We start from the raw sequence: 21,168 nt of genomic DNA, 5'->3' as shown, positions 1-21,168 counted from the left end.
AAATGCTTCTCTGGTCCTTTGTGCAATCTAGCCCCATGCCTACTCTAATAGGTCACAAATGCTTATCACTAAAGTAGGGCCAAACCTTTAGGAGTTCCCAAATGGCCACTGCCCATCCTTTCACCTTTTCCTTTCATCTGCCCAAAGCAGTAAGGATAGAAGAGACTCAGTCAGCCAGGAGTCATGGCCCTCTGAAGGTCCTGCACTCCTTCCTTCCTGTCACCCGCGAGGTGGTTCTAAGGTCAGTGGCATGGAAACTTTTTTTTCTGATCCCAGAGCCTCCACCCACTCTGCAAAGTAAATATTTTCCTCAGCCCAGCTTTCCCTTTTCCACATTCTGGTCCCTCCCTCCGCCCTTCTCCTTTCCTCCTTTCCTCCTTTCCTCCTTTCCTCCTTTCCCATGGCACTTCCTGCAAGCCCTTGGGAGAGCAGCTTATCTTTTCCCCTCTAGAAAAGGGGTTCTGCGCACAGAGCACCCGCCTTCGGTGGAGTGCAGAGGTTAAACCCAACTGATGGGCCAAGAAGTACAGATGGTTTCCTCCAACTCTGTTTGCATATTAAGTACACAGGATCATTCTTTTCTTTTACAAAGAAATAATGCTCTATCTTGTTCCTCCTGGAAACACATGGCTCTCAGGCAACCTTTCATTTTCACAGTGTTGACAGAGATAGGGATATATTAGGGTAGGATTCATTTTCCTCCTACTTCCCCTCTAATAAAAGTAACAGTGTGAGAGGGGAGCTAAAATGACAATAGACAATGTCAGTAAATATTGGAGAACTTTCTGAACAAACAAGGACAGACAATTCCAAGGTGGCTACTCCCCAGCCAGCATTTGCCAAATGGAACATGGGCCCAGCGTGGCTAGATCTTCTGACATTTTAAGAGACAGATATCCAGATTTTTGTGAAAAATCATGTTTTTTTTAAATATATTGACGGCTAGTTCAAAAGAATTGAAAACGTTTCAAAGATTAAAGTAGACAAGTTTTGCAAGGAGCAAGAGGATTGCGGGGTGCAGTCCCTGTCACTGTAAATTCTAACAGGCTCTTTCTTATTTTATTGTACTTGCTCAACTTACAACAGTCAGTTCCATAATTGTGGCCTTTACAGAGATCCGTAACCTGTTCTGTGTTCATTCTCCATATTTGTGTTAATAGCTTTGTCTTCTAGTCTGGCTCCACAACACTACTAATAGTGCCTCAAGGTCAAATTACTCTCCTTTTCTTCTCTTTCTCCCCTACAAAAGGAGCTAAGACATCGAGTTTTTAGAACCAAAAATTGGAGTCAAATTAATTTAGAGATTAAGTTATAGTAGCGTTACAGTTTTCTTGAGTGGTTAGAAATTTTAGCAAGAATCTTACTGCAAGTCCTTGCTCAGAGGAGAACTGATTAGTATGCACCCACACACCTGAAAACATCACTGTGCTGAAAACTGAAATCAGTGAGTCACTTCTCCTAACACTGCCATGTACCTTCCTTAAGCCTGAGAATTTTCCCCACTTCTGAACTCAGACCATTTGGCGCCCTCCCCCTATCAGCAGTTATTCTGCATTTTTATCATTCTTGCGTGCATGCCGCCTTCCCTGTAAGAACAGGGGCTGTATTCCCACTGCAACACCAGGCCTGGCACAGTGCCTAGCCTATAGCTGGCAAAGTAAGAGTTATCGTATAAATTATCATCATCCAGATAATAGCTATCATTTCCAGAGCACTTCCTATGTGCTAAGTAGTTCACCTACGTGATCCTGGAGGCTTTCCCAGATCAGACTATCCAATCTGAAGCAGCACCAGTCACCACTAGCACACCTTATTTTATTCCTCTGAATAGGATGTCTGCTACCTAATATATATATATTTTTAATATATTTTATTGATATTTCACAGAGAGGAAGGGAGAGGGATAGAGAGCTAGAAACATCGATGAGAGAGAGACATCGATCAGCTGCCTCCTGCACACCCCCCACTGGGGATGTGCCCGCAACCAAGGTACATGCCCTTGACCGGAATCGAACCCGGGACCCTTCAGTCCACAGGCCGACGCTCTATCCACTGAGCCAAACCGGTTTTGGCAACCTAATATATTTTTACTTAATTATGTCTCCCCCACTAGAATGAAAGCTCCAAGAGAACAGTCATCTTGTCTAAGTCGTGCTTGGACAGAGGATCACAATAAGTATGTTTTAAAAATTACATTTAGATTTCAGAATAATTGTATTATTTTATAGTTCATAATGAGCTCTGGGAAAGGGGAGTGGAATAAAAATGAAAACTTTAGTCACATTCCCCCAAGCACCGACTAACACTGGTGCGAGAATTTCTGCTGCAATAAGAAAGCCACTTCCTCTGACGTAAGGTTCTCCACACATCTGGATCTTGCCACATCCTCCAATAAGACACTGTTCGTGATGGCTAGGCGGGCTGAAGCAGCCCAATTCCAGACACTCACACTGTTAGAGCCGGGAGTGCAAGGTTGCCCGTGGTGGGTGGGCAGGAGGGTCTACTCTACGCGGATTCTGCGGCTCCGGGGTCCTGGGGCGGCTGTGGGATTCTCCGGGTTGGGGCCCATTTCTACTGTGCTGCGCTTTTTCACCCCCAAAGCGCACACACACTGCAGGGTCAAATGCTGCGCACCCCCGAGCCTGCCTGGGGCGACCTCACCTAAAGGGACAAGCACACCATCGCCCACTGGCTCCAGGGATGGTGAGAGAGGTGGCGGGGATCTGGCGAACCAGAGATGGCCTTGGCCTGGCCCCGCCCCCGCCGACTGAGGCTCCGCCCACCCCGCCCCTCCGGGCCCAGATCATTCCGCAGTAGCACCTCCTCCCGAACCCGCTGGCGGATGCGTGTCGCTGCTGCGCCTTCTCATCTCCGTCACCGCTGCCGCCATGCCCGGAGGTCTCCTTCTCGGGGACGAGGCTCCCAATTTCGAGGCCAATACGACCGTCGGCCGCATCCGTTTCCACGACTATCTGGGAGACTCGTAAGTGGCCACCCCGGCGCCCTGCCCTGCCCTGGCCTCGGGCTGCGCTCCCATCTGAAGGTGTCTCCCCTACGTCTTCTCCCTTCGTCCTCCGGCCGCTCAGCGCCTGCCCGCCGCCACCTCCCCGCACCGGTTCCTGCACGTGCCTCTCCCCGCACCGGTTCCTGCACGTGCCTCTCCCCGCACCGGTTCCTGCACGTACCTCTCACTGTGCGTCCCCTGCCCCTCGGCGGCCACTGGGTTCCCTCCCGCGTCCCGCCCCGCGTGGCCAGGCTGGCTCCAGGCGGGGAAGGGGGAGGGGGAGGGGAAAGAAATTGGGTTTCCGCAGGTCCCGGGACCCGGAGCGCCGTGCGGAGCAGGGTTTGTTGCTGTTTAACTCGGTTTGTAAATTGTGCAAGTAGCACGTCCAGCCAGGCCCGGTGGGGACAGGAGCCGGCGGCCTCGGCGGTCACCTCCTGGGACTCCTGCCCGGACTCGGGCCCCCTCCCTCCCTCTGTTCTGGAACTTGCTCCCGGGGGAAGGTGGGTGTCTAAGGCCAGAGTCCCGGGACTCTGCTGCTGGTAGAAGGGCTCTGCTTGCTGCCTGTGATTTGCAGGCTTCTCGGCGCAAAATGTAAAGTTTAAAGTCACCAACTGCCAGTTAAGTGGCCGGAAGACTTTTTGGCCACAGCCTCCTTTAGTGGCCAGGATAAGATTTGATAAGAACTTTGAGAGGAACCAAGAACACTCTGTGCATAGGTGTGTCCTTCATTCCAGAACTTGCAGCACTGTGAGGGAAGGGCTTTCGGAGGCTGTCCAGTTGCAGTGACCGGTTCTTGCCAGGACACGTGTACCTCTGCTCCCTGAGACCCTTTGTTTCCCAGTGGTGTGTCCCTCTCCCCCTGCCTTGCTTCCAGCAGCACATGGCCTGGCTGGTGCGATAAAAATTGGTGGCCTGTTATCTGGCCTGGCAATCATACCATTATGACTAGGAGTAAATTGCTGTCACCCTGATTTTATAGCTCCTGAATCTGCAGACTTTAAGTTGCTCAGTTTCCATCAGAAACATCCCAGACATGTCTAGTTACATTATGGTTCTGGAGTGCAGGAGCCCTGTGGTCTTCTGAGGCTTAACAATTCCTCCCTGGGTTTGAATCCTTTTGTATATATAGAGAGTACGAAGTTTATGAGATTAACCAGCAATTGGACAGGGGTGTTCAGAGGACCTGGGAGAGATTCTATACCTTAGGCCTACCCAACCCCTTACAACTCTTTAAGTCCATTTCCCGCCTTCCATCAAGGGAATAGCTAACGTTTGTGAAAGAGAGGGCTCAACTAGAAAATGATGAGACGTGGAACATTGGGACCCTGAAGGCAGGAAAGGGCTTCAGAAACACAGACCAACGCCAGTCTATACTCGGAATCTAGGTATTAGTATTTCTCCAAAACCCCATGGTATTTCTCAGAGTATGTTCCTTCCCATTTCCACTCCCAGTCCTCACCCCCACACAACATAGGACTCCTACCAGAACTCCTAGGCTGTTGTGAATTAAAGATAAATATTAACATAAAGTATAATTATTATAGCAATAATTATAAATGCTGTCACTATCTCAGCTAACTCCACTTTCTTGGTTTTTTGTTGTCGTCGCCATAGTTTATTGGCTTCTAGATCTCTCTTGCTTTGATTAAAAACAGTACCATCTCTGGGAACCACCAGTGGAAAGATGAGAAAATACCCACATCTATAAAAGACTATACAAGCCCTGGCCAGTGTGGCTCAGTTGGTTGAGCATCATCCCATGCACTGAAAGGTTGCTGGTTCGATTCTCAGTCATGGTACATACCTGGTTGCAGATTTGAGGTCGGGGTGCATTCTGAAGGCAACTGATCAGTATTTCTCTCTCACATTGATGTCTCTCTCCATCTTTCTCTCTCTCTAAAATCAATAAAAATATATTTATTTATTTAAAAGGCTGCACAAGCCCTAACCGGTTTGGCTCAATGGATAGAGCATCGGCCTGCAGATTCAAGGGTCCCGGGTTCGATTCTGGTCAAGGGCATGTACCTTGGTTGTGGGCACATCCCCAGTAGGGGCTGTGCAGGAGGCAGCTGATTGATGTTTCTCTCTCATCAGTGTTTCTAATTCTCTCTCCCTCTCCCTTCCTCTCTGTAAAAAAAAAAAAAAAAAAAAAATCAAAATATATTTAAAAAAAATAAAATTTAAAAAAGGCTGCACAAGTCGGCCCCACCCCCAAATGACATTTGAGCTCTTTATGTCATTATAGTACATGGACTTTTGCCTAATATAATATTTTCCAAACTCCATTCTGTATGCGATCTCAATTCAGACTGCCAATTTTTGATTTGGGTATTTTGTTTTAAGTCAGAGATACTCCACCCCTTTGTCCACTCCCCCAGACAATGAGATACAACTAAGGGGTTTGGGGACTGTGTTTGGTGAGTTTATTGAGCCTTAATCACTGTTTCTTTATGTATGTGGTGTAAGCAGCTTCTTCACAGTGCATTTTCACTAAACAAAAACATGTGTTTTCCTGGAGTTTTCTGGGGGGTTAGTGAGGAGGGACTGTTCCCTTAAAGGAGGAAACCTATTGTCTTTTGAAAATGAGGAAGGAAGGAAATGGGACCATGTAATTAACTTACTCTGGGGAGCAGCAGTGGGGAGATTCTGAGGGGAAGACAGGCCACAGTCAGACATGCCAGAGTTTATTGCTATTCCTAGCTGAGTGGTAAACTGGAGTTTGGCTTCTCCGGCAGGAGAGGGTGTGAAGTGATTCAGAGAAATGGTCTCTTGACTGGAAATGGAAGGCAAACGCCTTACTTGCCCAATTGATCACCCCGTTAACATTTGTTCTCAAAAGTCTCGTCTGAACCCTAAACAGATCCTTTTCCATAGAATCTAAGGCCTACATTTTACTCAGAGCTACATTATTTATTACAAAAAGATATATGTCGCCCTTGCTGCCCTTTAAAAAAAGTAGACCTACCACACAGTGTTAAAGGTATTACCTCTTTCTTCCCAGTCTTTCCATAGCAACCTCCATCCTTTTTGTAAGGTCTTTTCCTTTCCCGAAGCCTTGGAGTTGAGTGACAGATGTGATGGAAGGGGGTACCCTCATTTCTGCTTTGCTCTTTGTGCTTCAGGGAACTTGGCAAACTTGGTCAGCTTGGCATCTAAGCTAGATCTAGTAATCTAGGTTAGGGTCCTGCTTTAATGTTGTAAGCCCCTGGGAGTGTGGAAAACCGAGTGTTAAATTTCCCTTTTCAGTAGAGAGTAGTTTCCATGGTTACCAAGGAGAAGAACTGGGACTCCAAAGGTTCTTGGTGGCTCAGCTTAAAGCGTGCTTAAAATCTCTACAAGTTTAACTTCAGGCAATGATGATTTAGATCAGGGGTGGGCAAACTTTTTGACTCGAGGGCCACAATGGGTTCTTAAACTGGACCGGAGGGCTGGAACAAAAGCATGGATGGAGTGTTTGTGTGAACTAATATAAATTAAAAGTAAAGGAGCGGGCCAAAACCGGTTTGGCTCAGTGGATAGAGCGTCAGCCTGCGGACTGAAAGGTCCCGGGTTCGATTCCGGTCAAGGGCACGTAACTTGGTTGCGGGCACATCCCCAGTAGGAGGTGTGCAGGAGGCAGCTGATCGATGTTTCTCTCTCATCGATGTTTCTAGCTCTCTGTCCCTCTTCCTTCCTCTCTGTAAAAAAATCAATAAAATATATTAAAAAAAAAAAAAAAAAAAGTAAAGGAGCGGAGAGGAGAGCAAGAGAACCGGATAGAACAGCCGGATCCGGCCCGTGGGCCGTAATTTGCCCACGGCTGATTTAGATAGTATTTACCGAAAAATCTGTAGTTCTAGAATCTACATTGTAGCTTACCAGGTTTCTACCTACTTGGTCTGAAGCAAGAAGAAAAAGAAACCACAAATGAAGAGAGAGATAAAACGCTCTTTGAGACAGCATGGAGGGACCTAGCGAGTATCATGCTAAGCCAGTGGTCGGCAAACTCATTAGTCAACAGAGCCAAATATCAACAGTACAATGATTGAAATTTCTTTTGAGAGCCAAATTTTTTAAACTTAAACTTCTTCTAACGCCACTTCTTCAAAATAGACTAGCCCAGGCCGTGGTATTTTGTGGAAGAGCCACAAGGGCCAAAGAGCCGCATGTGGCTCTCGAGCCGCAGTTTGCCGACCACGGTGCTAAGCGAAATAAGCCCGGCAGAGAAAGTATCATGTCATCTCACTCATATGTGGAATCTAATGAACAAAATAGATCCAGAGACATAGAAGCTTGGAACAGACTGTCTAGTCTCAGAGGGAAGACGGTGGATGGGAAGAGATTAACCAAAGAACTTGTATGCCTATGTGCATAACCCATGGACACAGACAATATTGTGGTGAAGGCATGAGGGGGGCGGGGGGTAAAAGGGGGTCATTGGGGGGCAGGGGACATATGTAATACTTTCAACAATAACCTTGTTTTTTTTAAAGCTGTGACAGCTAAAAAAGAGAGATAGGTAAAACTCTGAGAGTGCTGTTTTGTCAAGGTGCCAATATTGGGTATCCTATAAAGCTGTCTTATAAAAGGTTTTATAGCCATTCACTTCAAAGAAGCCACGTGTCAACTTTAATTTTACATATAAATAGAGGATACCAGCCTCTTTATTTTAGATTACATAATCTGTTTATTCTTGCAGTCAGCCATTTGTTTGGAGTCAGAGACTTTGGGGACACCCATTATTGGAGCTGAATGTTGGTCTGTGTGGCTAGGAAAAAAATAAGAGGGCAAGAAGAGAATAAGTTATTTTAATAAGCTAGTTGGTTTGAGTAGCACAGATTTTATTCGTTGAAAAGGAGTCAGGGTAGCTCAAAAGAGGCAGCACCCTTAAATTAGTCTTTTAAAATATTTGCCATCTTGATTGTCATATCTTTGATTGAACTGGGCTTTAAATATTGGTTTTGCTGGAGGTAATGAGATCAAAAAGCATTCTCCAACAGAAAAGTTTAAAAGTAATTGTCTTCATAAGCATCCATTTTTTAAAAGAACATCATTTTTTATCCCAGATTTGTGACTTCCCATTCTGCATGCTGTTGGTGATAACCTTGTCATTAAGTTGTGACCTTCTTTGCCTCCATTGCAGATGGGGCATTCTCTTCTCCCACCCTCGGGACTTTACCCCTGTGTGTACCACAGAACTTGGCAGAGCTGCAAAGCTGGCACCAGAATTCGCCAAGAGGAACGTTAAGCTGATTGCCCTTTCAATAGACAGTGTTGAAGACCATCTTGCCTGGAGCAAGGTAACGTTTCTATGGCATGTGCTTTGAGGTTATAAATTGTAGAGTAGAAATAAATGAAGTTTTACTGGAGGGGGTGAAAGAGAAGAGGCAAGTACATCCTTTAGTTCAGAGTTGAAATGCTTTGTTTTCTATGTAGATTTCACTCTAGTGATTTACCTTTGACTTGTCCTTGAAGTCTATGTTCAACTCTCCATTCTTATATTTCCTTTGAGTTTTGTGTGGTTTTTTTTGTTTTGTTTTGTTTTGTTTTGTTTTGTTTTGTTTTAATATCTCTCTTCCAGTAGCTTAATGTCTGAGTCAGGGTGTTTTTCAGGCAGGGATCAGACCTATAAAATTAACTTTGCATGTGGCATTGTTTCCAGATGTGATGGACTTAAGGAACCCATTATTTCTGGTGGTTTTTACATATAAATAGAGGATACCAGCCCAGAGGTACCTTGGATTGGTATCTGATACTACACTATTCAGCTTTTAAAGAGGTTACTGCTGCTTTCTTAAAGCAGTAAAAACAAGCTGCATTTTAACAGACTTGGGCATGAAAAGAGTATATGCTTAGCCGTGGCCTAGTGGCTCAGTTGATTGGGTGTCATCCCATATACTGAAAGGTTGCGAATTTGATTCCTGGTCAGGGCACATACCTAGATTGCAGGTTCAATACCCAGTCAGGGCTTGTGCAGAAAGTAAACAATTGATGTTTCTCACATCAGAGTTTCTCTCTCCCTCCCCTCTTCCTCTCTAAAATCAATAAACATATCCTCTGGTGAGGATTTAAAAAGAAGAAGAAAGAAAGGGGTCTATGCTTATAGCCTAAATATAGTATCCTATTGCTCTTCCTGTCAGTGAATAATTGGGATGGGGTGTGTTCATTCATTCATTTACTTATTAAAATTGCTTAGAGAAATTACTATGATTACGGTATGGCTATTAACAGATTGAATTCAGAGGATGTGCCTGGTTTAGATTTCTCTTTCCTCTTTCATCTGCATTTTAGGATATCAATGCTTACAACTGTGAGGAGCCCACAGAAAAGTTACCTTTTCCCATCATCGATGACCGGAATCGGGACCTCGCCATCCTGTTGGGCATGCTGGACCCAGCAGAGAAGGACGAGAAGGGCATGCCTGTGACGGCGCGTGTGGTGAGTTATCGAAGTCCATTCTGGAGTCCTCATGACTGGCCAGGCTGTATGTCCATGTAAATGCTTGGAGCACCTAGAGGAAATAGGCGAATATATGTTAATATCTACATATTTCCTCAAGGAAATAACTGTGCTGGTAGCAATCTCACTGATTATGTGTAATGCTCATGCTAAATTTTCAGCTAAAATTTTAAACTGGATAATTCATAGCTTTTGGAAACCTACTTCTAGAATTGAGTAATCTTTCCTGTATCTCTCCTGACAACCCGTCTTTAATGGGATGGGTCATGTCCTTCTTCCTTGGGCAGCTCTGGTTTTGAATTCTGGTTAGTTCTGACCTGAGAACAAACTTAGTCTCTCATCTGCAACAAGTGCAACTAGGTGAGGGCCAGTATCCGCTCCCATTAGTATTATTTTTATGATAATCATCCCTGGTTAACATAGTACCTTCCGGAGCCCTTGCCTGGATTCAGTTTGCACATCAGTTTTTCTTACTGGGATAGCCAGAACCAAATATAATCTCCTTTTAAGTGCAGAAGAACAACATACACACCGATGTACTAGTATACCTGAAGCTAATACAGTACTATGGTCATTGTAATCGAAAAGTTTAAAATATTTTTTTATAAAAAGGGAAATGACATGAAGAAGAAAAGTGTCTGGGTTCCAGCCCCCAGTGAAGTTTGGTGTGCCAGGTTAGATATTGGGGAATTTTTTTGTTCGTTTTGTGTTTATACCCTTGACCATTTGTAATGACAGGCAAGCATTCCAAGAGGCTTTCATATCAAAGGTCGTCCTATTTAAGTGTCTGTGTGTTTCCAGGTGTTTGTTTTTGGCCCTGATAAGAAACTGAAGCTGTCCCTCCTCTACCCCGCCACCACCGGCAGGAACTTTGACGAGATTCTCAGAGTAGTTATCTCTCTCCAGCTGACAGCAGAAAAGAGGGTCGCCACCCCGGTTGATTGGAAGGTAAAGATGCTAAAGGGCAGGTCCCCAGCGCGCCTGAAAGGCCTGCATGGCTCATGTCCAATGGCCACCCTCGGGCTCTCTGTTTCCAGCGCGCAAGTCCACTGGGAGGATTTTTCCTCATGGCTGAGTTTTAGATTGGCTATGCAAGGTCTTAATTAATTAACACTTTTATATAAAACATAAACTCCTTCCCTGACTGGTTTGGCTCAGTGGATAGAGCATCGGCCTGCGGACTGAAGGGTCCCGGGTTCGATTCCAGTCAAGGGCATGTACCTTGGTTGCGGGCACATCCCCAGTGGGAGGTGTGCGGGAGGCAGCTGATCGATGTTTCTCTCTCATCGATGTTTCTGACTCTCTATCCTTCTCCCTTCCTCTCTGTAAAAAAATCAATAAAAATATATTTTTTTAAAAATAAAATAAAACACAAACTCCCTATATTGCTTTCTAGCTTTTAGCTTATTTGGACAAATTAATTGGTCAGAATGATTCCCTTCCTAATAAAAGGACTTTTTTTTTTTTTTTTTTAACTTTAATCCTTCCCTGATGGCAAAATATTTACAATAAAACTTTGGCCACTTAAGTCCTGGCTGTAAAACTTTTTGGTGTCTTACTGTCCTGAAGTATTTTCTTCTCTTAAGCTTCATTCAATCTGTGTAGAATTCTGATACTTGTTTTTAAGCTTACAATCTCTAGGATTTCTGCAATATGTAAGACTTGGACAATATCACAAGGATATTTTAATGTCACTACATTTTTTAAAATATGCGAACCTGAGTACCAGTTTTTGTTTTTCTGATAAGTATATCAATTAAAATGCTGTGTTCATTCACTGAACATACATTTATTGAGCCCAGATATGGCCGTGAACAATAAAGTTCCAGAACTCTTAGACTCATGTTCCAGTGGTAGAGACAGACAGTAAACTAGTTAATAGTATATTAGGTACGCAGAATACTAGTGATGGAGAGAGGAGGGGAGAAGGGGAGTACAGAGGTGGGAAGGCTGGCTTTCTGCCTGGCTGTCAGGGAGGCCTAGTGCAGGAAGTTTTACCTGAGGGTGAGCGTGGCATGTTAGAGGACCAGAGGGAAGTCAGAGAGCCTGGGAACTCTGAAGTTCATTCCTGCGTCCAGGCTTTACCATCGATTTCACCATTCTCAATGTCTGTCCGTAGGTTGGAGATAGTGTGATGGTCCTCCCAACAATCCCTGAAGAGGAAGCCAAGAAACTCTTCCCTAAAGGAGTCTTCACCAAAGAGCTCCCATCTGGCAAGAAATACCTGCGCTACACGCCCCAGCCGTAGGTCTCACCCTGCACAGTGAGCCAGCAGGTGCCAGCTGCCAGTCACGTGTCCTACAGCGATTCCATAGAAACATCCCGCTGTGATCATAGCCACGGTCTCTAGGTTGCTGTACTACTGGCTTATTAAAGGAAAATGGCACTAAACACCCGTGGGATTCTTTGCTTCGTGCCTTCACCAGCATTCTGTTCTGTTCCCATGTCTCGGCCCTCTCTCCTGGCTCTCTGAAATATAGTCTGTATTTGAGACTCACATCATATTGGATCTCTGCAGGTTTGTGATCAACAACGTAGGATCCACTGATGGTTGAAAAGCTACTTTGCTCCAACCTGGAATGACCATCAGGTTTTTTAGCTGTTCTAATCAAATCCTCTCTTCCATTACACATTTTGGGGAGCAGCAGAACTTGAGGTTCAGTTTCCTCTGTCAATCTGTAAGTATATAACCCTAGCAGTTAAAGTAACCGGATATTCTTCAATACTCAGTGTTTTGATCACAACTAAGGGAAAAGACTTCAATTCTGTAGTTTTACAGGAGAGAACTGAAGTGGGATGAGCAGGGGGAGAGATCTTGAAATATTTTGCTAAGAAAATTTTTCAATACATTTCTATCAAAAGAGGGAGAAAAGGCTCCACTTACCTGCTGAAGCTGTAGCAGAGGTGTGAGCAGAACAACAGTGCCACCTGCCTTTCACAGCAGGTATTTCCGTGTCAGTGCTCGGCCATGATGACAAAGAAAGGGCTCGCCTTGGGGAGGGGGGAAAGGATGACTGAAATTGTTTATAGAACTATTCTTGCTGGGGGTGGGTTGGTACTTTCTGAATTTTGCTTTTTGGGGATCTAGCAAATAAATCCGTTGTTAAAACTAGATCAGAGAATTCTCTTGTCACGTTTTAAAATACTCTGTTAGACCCGTGTCCTGAGGGCAGATGTTTCCTCACTGGGATTGGCATTGATGCTTCTCTCCAGAGACAGATATATAAAATTTCTAATGAACATGGAGGTGCACCTGGCCCACATTGCTCCTTCGTGGTACCTGCCTGGGTCCTATAGTCCCTTGAGTTTGTGACCCCTGATGTAACACGCTCACCTAATGCCTTAATGGGATTGTTGAGCTTAAGAATTTGAATCTTGAGGCTAATGGTGCACATAGGTATGCTTTTCTGGAAAGAATACTAATTACTCTGAACTCACGGTCTCTTGGACTTATGCTGTGCTAATAAGGCCTCAGTTTGGAAAGAAGTGTCACACACCTGGTACAGTCTCTTGCATGTAGCCCTCTATGTTTTTATTGAGTAAAATATGATCCCTGGTGCCATGTGTCAGAGAAGTCGTTAGGCCTTTTAGTTTCCTTTAGAAGGTGGGTGACACTAAGAAGGTTGAGAATGAAGGTAAAAATGGCAAGTTTTCACAGTATCCTGGGAAATGCTGGTCTGAAGGAGACCTACGAGGGCTGACATCCTGTTCTCATCTCTTCTCCAAGTCACGATATATTTTGCCTTCAAAGAACTAATACTATCTGGTACATGTATTCTACCCGTAATGATGACATCAGTATAAAAACACTTTAAAAGCTCAAAGGAAAGGGGCTCATGTGCTGTCAAATTTAGTTCTGGCTCTACCACTAAGCAACCATGAAGCCATGAAATGGAACAAGTTCCTTTCCAAGTAAATATTACATAATAAATATGCATTTCTGGTAGAAGTGATCCTAAGCATATATCATATTTTTAACTCTGTTGGGCATGAAGAGTAGAGTTCCCCTATAAAGAATTGTTGCTCTCAATTTTCATTGGAAGAACAGAATAAATTGCATTATGCATCCAAAGATTTCTTAATTGAAAGTGAATGTATGATCATGGTGGCTATGAGAGAAGCATAAGGAATTTGAAAGTCTATACGACTTCAAAGAATAAGCACAGACTAACCTTCTAAGATTAGTAAAATGATCAACGTGTGGCTCCTGTGTGGTCTTGCCACAAATCTGATTTCACCTCCAACCTCCACCCTAAGGGTAGGAATTTGCATTGAGAAGCTCATTGAAGGGTTAAGGAGCCAGAGTGGCAGTGCCTAAATGGCTAGCTCAAGATGCCAATTTGGGTGCAGTGAATTGGCATTTGTGATTTACTCCATTAGACCATACCCCTTTGGGGCAATGCAGATTGAGGGAATATAACTGATTCTAGCTTAAATGGTGCATGGACTGGTAAAATGTCATTACCACCTTCTTGTCAGTGATTGTCCAAAAATGGGCATGTGACTCAGTTCTTGGGGAGGAGACAAATACAGGATCATTAGAATTTCTAGAAGAATTCTTTCTCACTATTGGAAGCCATTCTTTTTGGTCTTGTATTGAACATGAACAAGAAAACATGGAAGCCTGGATTGCTGCTGGGAGGGGAACCAGCCATGGAATAAGACAAAGGGTCAGTAAAGTGAAGAGAAAGAAAAAATCTGATCATCACCGAGTCTACTGCCCACAAACCATGCAACCTCTGGACTTACGTAAGATATTTCTGTAGTGTTTAAGCCTAATGGGTGTGCATGGTGAGGTGCCTCCTAAGTGAGCTGGAGGGCAGGCATCTATTTTCTGCTAGTTTATTCCCTGCACTGCAGATCTCAGGCTTCAAAATGCATTAAATCACATGAGGAACATGTTAAAATCCAGGGCCCACCCGGACACTGATTCTATAGGTGACCAGAAGTTCTTCATTTGTAACAACCCAGGTGACTGATGCAGAGGACAGCAGACACGGCACCCAATATCCATTTCCCATTCTCTGCTAAAAACACTAGGTTGTGTTAGGGTTGGCAAGGTGAGGTGCCAGTTAAAGTTCACTTAAGAGAATAGGTGTGGGCATGTGACCGTGCTTCCCTCCGTGGGGTCCCTTCCTGATTAAAAGGCACAGCCTCCTACAGAGAAAGCTCCTTGTCTGACTGAAATGCCAACCGGATGCCTGGAGTTACCGATGATTTGCCATCTGAGAGTCAAAGTTACTGGCCAAGGATGGAGGAGAAGGCTACAGGGAGCCCGGGTCCGTGCTGACTCCTCAGGCCGCAGCACCGGCCCTGTTCTGCCTGTTTCCAGGGATCTGGTTAATCAGAAAAATGAAGCCACGTGGGTTTCTGTAATGTGCGGCTACACCGATATTTGCTGACACGAGTGTTCCACGGCCACTCAGAAATACTGCCCTACATGCTCGGTACCCAGAAGGTTCTTCATAAATAGTTATGCTTGACTTTTTCTCTTGTGTTTCCTTCTGTTGTGATTTTCCCTAGAATCGAGATTTTTGCATTCTTTCAAAGTTATGTTGAAATGAAAAGGACAATGGAATCTAATAAATACACCATGAAAATCAACTTTATTTGACTTTTAAAAATAAAAATGAAAATAGTATCAAACAGTACTATGCAAGGTAAGATTGTTAACTTCTCAACTTTGCTTTCAGTAACTAAGATTATGGAACATAGACCCATTTTTCAAGAGTTACTAAATTGGGGAGGGGACAATAACTTGGGAAAATGTTAGGGGAGCACTACTTACAGCAATATCACAAATCAGAGTTTAGACTCTGTGCTTCAGACAGTAATATATTGTACAATGCTTGTAATAACTTGCAAACACTATAACTTGCTCTCAGCTGGAGCAGGCTTCTGTTTGGTGGGCCATGAGTCTTGAGACAATCTTACCCTGAAAAATTTTTGAACCGCTCAGGTATAATGCAACTGCTTAAAACTGGAGCTTTTGCAACAGCCCATCAATCGCTTAGAAAATAAATGCAGCAGTGAATTGTTTCAGCAACTTCTAAGTAAACTTCTCATCAGATGATCCTTCAGCACTTGAGCCAGGATATTGGCTCAGTCTGAAACCCCACTTCTCATATCGTGTTAGTGCCATTAGTGTCCTTTTCTATAATGAGATCCAGTGTCCAACTATAAAAGAAATTCAAAAGTAAAACATTAGACTGTGTGCATTTCAGGAAAAAACTAATCAACTTAAGCACAACCAGAAAACTTAGGAAAAGTTTCCATTTTATTATCTGGAACCTTCCCTTCAAGGACTTTGAGTGATACATTGTCAGTAAATACACATACATCTCTATACCATCCAGGTCAGCTTATAAAGAGATACTACATTAATTCAATTAGAGTAGTCTATCTCTTAAGGAAAAGAGAAATATTAGGAGCATTGAATTCCAATTAATTTTGTGACTGATTAAAGGGTAACAGGAAACTTTTTTCGTAAATCGGAATGAGAATTTTTTAAAATAATCAAAACAGTGACAAATGAGGAACCCAATTGACTCCCAGATAGGTTTCCCCTTTGTGAAACAGGGTTTCTATAAGAAAGAGGAGAGGATGATGCTAGATTGACTGCCTAAAAAGAACTACGTTGCTTTGTTTAAAAGGACTATTAACCATAAGTTTTGTCAATGCAACTTTCTGTCCCCAAACACACACACTGCAAACCACCTGGGTTGTCAGAAATGACAATGGCAGGACCAGAACTTCTATTAGAAGGGTCTTAGGGTAGCTGTCTGGTTGGGATACGGTGGGCTTGAAGCTGCACCTATACAGCTCACCATATTTAAGGGTATGTTTATTTGGCACCATCCTTGACACCATTACTGCTACCTGGCCGATTTGTGCATTGGCCGAGCGCCCTATTGTTTTGTCAGAGCAGCCTTCCTCTCCACTCAACAGTGGGCTCGTGCCCAAATGAGCTTTGTTAGGTGCCTAACAGAGACCCCTTGAGTAATGTGGCTACCCTCCTCCCCACCAGACTGGCCTCTGTCTGCCCTGGCCCGATGAGAGCAGCCCTCTCCCTCCCCAACTCTAGGCGTGACTTCAGCACATCTTGAACTTTTCTAAATTAGCCCTGACTGCTGAGGAAAGTAGGAAAAGATGCTGGGGCCAAACATAAGTGACTCTATAATAAAATGTTTTGGGGTTTCTTGTTTTATCTTAAAAATTCATGCAAATTTGTCATCCTACTCCAGAATATGTTTGTTTCCATATAAAAATGTTTTAAATAACCTAACAGTGAAATGAGTTAACTTTTCCTTTTAAAAGATCATCAAATAAAATTGACACTCTAGGAAGGTACCCATGATTAGCCTGTGGCCCCATGTGTCCCCAGCACAGCACCCACACAGCCATGGGAAAGACAAACTCCAAAGGGAGAAGCATCAATACTTAGATGTTAATGACCCTTCCACCCCTAATCCCAGAGACGCCTACTTTTGAACTAAACATCAGGGGGAAAGGGTGGAGGTTGGAAAGTGGGAAAGGAGGGAGATGGGGCAAAATGGCATCTTCTAAAAATATTCTATAATTTTAATTATTAAGTAACTCAGGTGAGCTTGATCCTGTATTTTCCAATTCAGTGAGTTTCCACTAAGTCTCTTCACCACCTACATTTTGCTATTTGACTTCACAGTGTATTTCAGCTGTGTAGTTTCATATTCATTTAAGAAAAGTCTGACTCAAGTACCAAGTTCATTACCTCATCCTTTCTCTTCCAGGTCTGGTCTCTGCTGGTCACTTGAGGACCAGTGTTGACTGGGCCTATTCAAACACATGCATCAAACAAAAAATTAAATCAGGAGTTTAAGAATAAAAATAGCAGAAGAATATTTTAAAATATCAATTTGCTTTCTCCCTGTAGGTCTCCCTTTCCCTTCCCTTTTAAATGGGCCCTAACTTTCTTCCTACGGGGAGATTTGTTAATAGGCTCCCAAAAGTCCAATTGGGGACTGAGAGACTGAAATGACAGCAGGTAGGTCATACACGTGATTAAAGTGGGCTGGATATAAGACCAGAGGGAGCGGTGTGGACAGCACCTGCTTCCCCAATGGGAGCCAGCTGGTACGCTGCTCTATCTGATTGTTGCCACATACAGGAATGAGGACTGAGTGTTGGCAGGTGTTCTGATACTTTCACGAGAAGCTCAAAATCTGGATTTTTTTTTTTTTAATGTGAAATTCCTAGATGTTTATACTTGGCAACTAATTTTAAAATTGTAAAAGAAAACGTGTGCAGGTCAAATCCAGTATACTGGCTGCATCAGTCCACGGGCCTAACATATGTGACTTCTGCCCCAAACTCATTGGGGAATACAGAGTGATATATTTCCCTCAGTATCTCTGGAATCATTCAAGGAAGGAGAGAGGCCTGCAGGCCCCGGAAGATAGGGACCTACTTCTACATCGTATCTGACTCAACAGCCCTCAGGTGTCCTGAGGCTGGCCATACACTGCTGTGTCCCACGAGTAATGTGGAGCAGCTGAGCTAGAGAGACTGAAGGGTGCAGTAATGGTCATCGCAGTGATCGCTAGCGTGGGCAGGAGGCCCGGGAGCAGAGGGAGCTCCCCAAAATCAAATGCATGTAACCCCGGAACGGGGCAGGGAAGGTGAGCCCTAAGGATGTCGGAGTTGAACATGCTAGGGGAAAAGTGAAATTACATATTGAATGTCTGTCTCTCCTCCCCACAAGGGTAGACGCCTTGTTTGGCTCACTCACCAACGAGTGCCTGGCACAGTGACCAGCACACATTGGGGTTGCATTTTATAAGAATTTTGCAAATGAGAAATAATGAGATATAAACTAATAAAATGTCACTTTAGGCACACAATTTGAAGTCATATATACCTCCCACCCCCCAATTAACAATTCATTAACAATTGCATCATGTCTAAGTTAGCAGGTCACATGAATTGTGAACACTGGAAATGGTGCTAAGTAGAGGAGTAAATTAAGGAGGACTCTCTAAGCTGGGGCAGCTGGGAGAATGATTATGGGGCTCTGTAAGGGGGGATGCTGAGCATTGAATGAAATACCTTGAATGTATTTTCTCTAGAGCAAGGCCTTCCTATCTAGTCTTCTTTGTTTACTGCTTAGCACCGGGATACATAAAATTGGGTGCTAATACACATTCAGTGACGATGGTTACTTAGTGACTATCAAAGTACACCTCAAAGCAAGTCATCTGAGTTGTGGCAGTGACCGTGGTTTGGAATTCTCAACGGGGATGGGTAAGGTTCCAAATTCCCTTAGGTTGTTGGGAGGAAACCAGCTCGCCACACCAGGGCCCACTGAGTGTCTGAAACCCTCCCCATGCCCACTCTTCCCCAACGGTGCTGTGTGGCTCCAGCTTCCCAGGGCAGAGGGTAAAACAAAAGCTGCTCCCCCCACCTAGCAAGGGATTGAAGGGAAGGTCATAGAGCAGAAGGAGCCACCTGATGTCAGCATCTAGAAGTCTCTGATACGTGCCCTCCCAGAAGCAATGTGGCTGTCAGGGTGGGCCCAAGAATGGGCGTTGATGATAAACCCACACAAGACCCTCAAATCATTTTCTTCCAAGTAAATTAGTTTTATCAAAATTCCTTCCCAATGGTTCTCCTACCACTAAAGGGATACCCCTTACCTATGACCTTGGAATCACTGGACATTTTGACAGGCTCAGTTACTTGGATAATCAGTAGCTTGCTTAAATCTGAAGTTCCCTGAACCTAAAGGAGAAAAGTCCAAACTAGTCAAAAGAGCATTCTTTGACCTCTAAGCTGGCTGTTTCCTAAACTTTCCCAAGAATAGTAGAAATAAGCCAAAACCTAGAACTGGGCCTCCAACCTATATCTTTCTCATTTCAAATCCTCTTTTTTTTTTTAATTTCTTTATTGATTAAGGTATTACATATGTGTCCTTATTCCCCCATCACGCCCCACCTCCCATTCATGCCCCCTCAAATCCTCTTTAATGTTGCTTCAAAAAGCCTTGTACCAGCAAATTATTTTTTGCATATTTATAGACATCAGAAAGGAATTTTCTGCACATTACTTGTAACTGGACTGGAAATTCTCAGCTTAAAACAGAAAACCCATAATCCACTGAGTTACTTTTACTCCTCCTTTGAAACTAAAGGGCTCAGGACCCAGCCTTCCCACGTGGCAGGATGGTCTCTTTTCTTAGAGTTTTTGCCCACAAAATCTGCCCTCCCAGAATGCAAGTAGTGGAAAAGTAACAATAACTATCATTTCTAGGGAGAACCAAGATGGCGGCGTAGGCAAATGCCTGTACTCGCTGCCTCCCACAACCACATCAAAATTGCAACTAAAATACAGAACAACCATCATCCAGATCTGCCGGAAAGCTGGCTGAATGGAAGGCCTGCAACTAGAGAAGTGAAGAAGAAAGCACACTGAGACTGGTAGGAGGTGTGGAGGCGTGGAACGGGCAGGTCCAGCACCCACGTGCCGCTTTTTTAATTGGGAAGGAGATAGCCTCTGTGGAGGCCTCCCATGAGGAGCAAGGGGTCCCAGCTCCACACCAGATGTCCAGCCTAGGGTCCCAGAGCTGGGGAATGAAGTCCTATGGGCTGTAGAATCCAGTGGTGATTGGGGCTCAGTGACACAGAGGCTGCTGGAGACCCAGCTGCTCCTCTTAAAAGGCCAGCACCATGAACTTAAAAGCTCCTGCTTCCTCTGAGCTCCAGTGCTGGGTGAGGCTCTGGGGGACACAGACACATACTAGGAGAAACTGGACTGCCTGGCATTAGGGCAGGAACTCGGGGGCAGCTTTCTTCCAGACAGAGGTGCTCGCAGGGGTCATTGTTCCTGTGCTGGGACCTCCCTAGTTGCAGGGATGACTGGCAGCCATTTCTGTTTGCTCAGCCCTGGTGATTCCCTGAGACCCGCCCCACCCTGTTCCTTTCTCTGGGGAGGTACAGTCCCACACCAGGGCAAACAGCATGGTGAGCAGAGAGTAGGCTGATCCCAGCTCTTACCTGCCCCTCAATAACACCCTTGTGCAGGGCACAACCTACATGCAGTACACAGAAATCCTGGGTATGTTTTGACCATTTTGTTAAGGGCAGGTGAGACCTGCAGAATCTTTCCAGGTTAAATTTATTTTTAAGGTGGTCAGTTGAGTATTAAAGCCACTTATGCAGCACTGTGGAATGTAAGTGACTCTAGAAATGATCCTCCTTACCTGCTCACAGGTTTTAGATAAGATGCAAGGTGCAAGGTATGGTGCCTCTGTCTTTGTATCAATCACACTGCCATACACGACAATCACCAACTTCACGGTCCCCCAGTCAATAGTCATCTCATTACAGCTTGATAAAGTCTCCACGTATGCCACATTGAGTGCCACACACCTCTCGAACGTTATGTCCTACAATAAAATTACAATTTTCTATAAGTCATACACAAGGTCATACACAATGACACAAGGTATCAAAAAGAAAGAAAATTCAACAGCAATATAGTCATAATATGGGACTTTAACACCCCCCTGTCATCAATGGATAGATCTTCCACACAAAAAATCAAAAGGAGACAGCAATCTTAAACAACACACATGATCAGATGGATTTGATATTTACAGAATATTTCATCCCAAAGCAGCAGAATATACATTCTTCTCAAGTGCACATGGGGTATTCTAAAAGCCAGATCACATATTAGGACACAAAATAAGC

The 21,168-nt window shown here is 44.3% G+C and overlaps 2 protein-coding genes across 2 annotated transcripts in view; one reads left to right on the top strand and one right to left on the bottom strand.

Moving 5' to 3' along the window:
* Positions 1–2,687: 2,687 nt before the first annotated feature.
* On the top strand, positions 2,688–12,554 carry PRDX6 (peroxiredoxin 6). Its single transcript, XM_080649110.1, has 5 exons — positions 2,688–2,983; positions 8,127–8,283; positions 9,275–9,421; positions 10,244–10,390; positions 11,562–12,554. The coding sequence occupies exons 1-5, from the start codon at positions 2,889–2,891 to the stop codon at positions 11,688–11,690; spliced, it is 675 nt and encodes a 224-aa protein (XP_080505236.1). The 5' UTR covers positions 2,688–2,888; the 3' UTR covers positions 11,691–12,554.
* Positions 12,555–17,156: 4,602 nt separating this feature from the next.
* Positions 17,157–21,168, bottom strand: part of SLC9C2 (solute carrier family 9 member C2 (putative)) — a gene marked incomplete at its 3' end in the record, with an annotated part of 47,253 nt that continues 43,241 nt past the window's right edge. Inside the window, exons 24-26 of the mRNA XM_080647811.1 lie at positions 20,676–20,861; positions 19,114–19,198; positions 17,157–17,254 (exon numbers count right to left, since the gene is read on the bottom strand). Coding sequence (XP_080503937.1) covers positions 17,157–17,254; positions 19,114–19,198; positions 20,676–20,861 — 369 coding nt within the window. The remainder of the gene's footprint in view (positions 17,255–19,113; positions 19,199–20,675; positions 20,862–21,168) is intronic.

The sequence above is a fragment of the Plecotus auritus genome (assembly GCF_963455305.1).
Source record: "Plecotus auritus genome assembly, chromosome: 12".
NCBI lineage: Eukaryota > Metazoa > Chordata > Mammalia > Chiroptera > Vespertilionidae > Plecotus > Plecotus auritus.
This window is presented reverse-complemented; position numbering and strand designations above follow the sequence as displayed.

What these genes read in the sequence shown, in the direction of transcription:
- PRDX6 (XM_080649110.1), top strand. Translation starts at nt 2,889, where the DNA reads ATGCCCGGAGGTCTCCTTCTCGGGGACGAGGCTCCCAATTTCGAGGCC. An exon ending in CACGACTATCTGGGAGACTC is followed by an intron (nt 2,984 to 8,126) that starts GTAAGTGGCCAC and finishes CCTCCATTGCAG; the next exon opens with ATGGGGCATTCTCTTCTCCC. An exon ending in TGCCTGTGACGGCGCGTGTG is followed by an intron (nt 9,422 to 10,243) that starts GTGAGTTATCGA and finishes GTGTGTTTCCAG; the next exon opens with GTGTTTGTTTTTGGCCCTGA.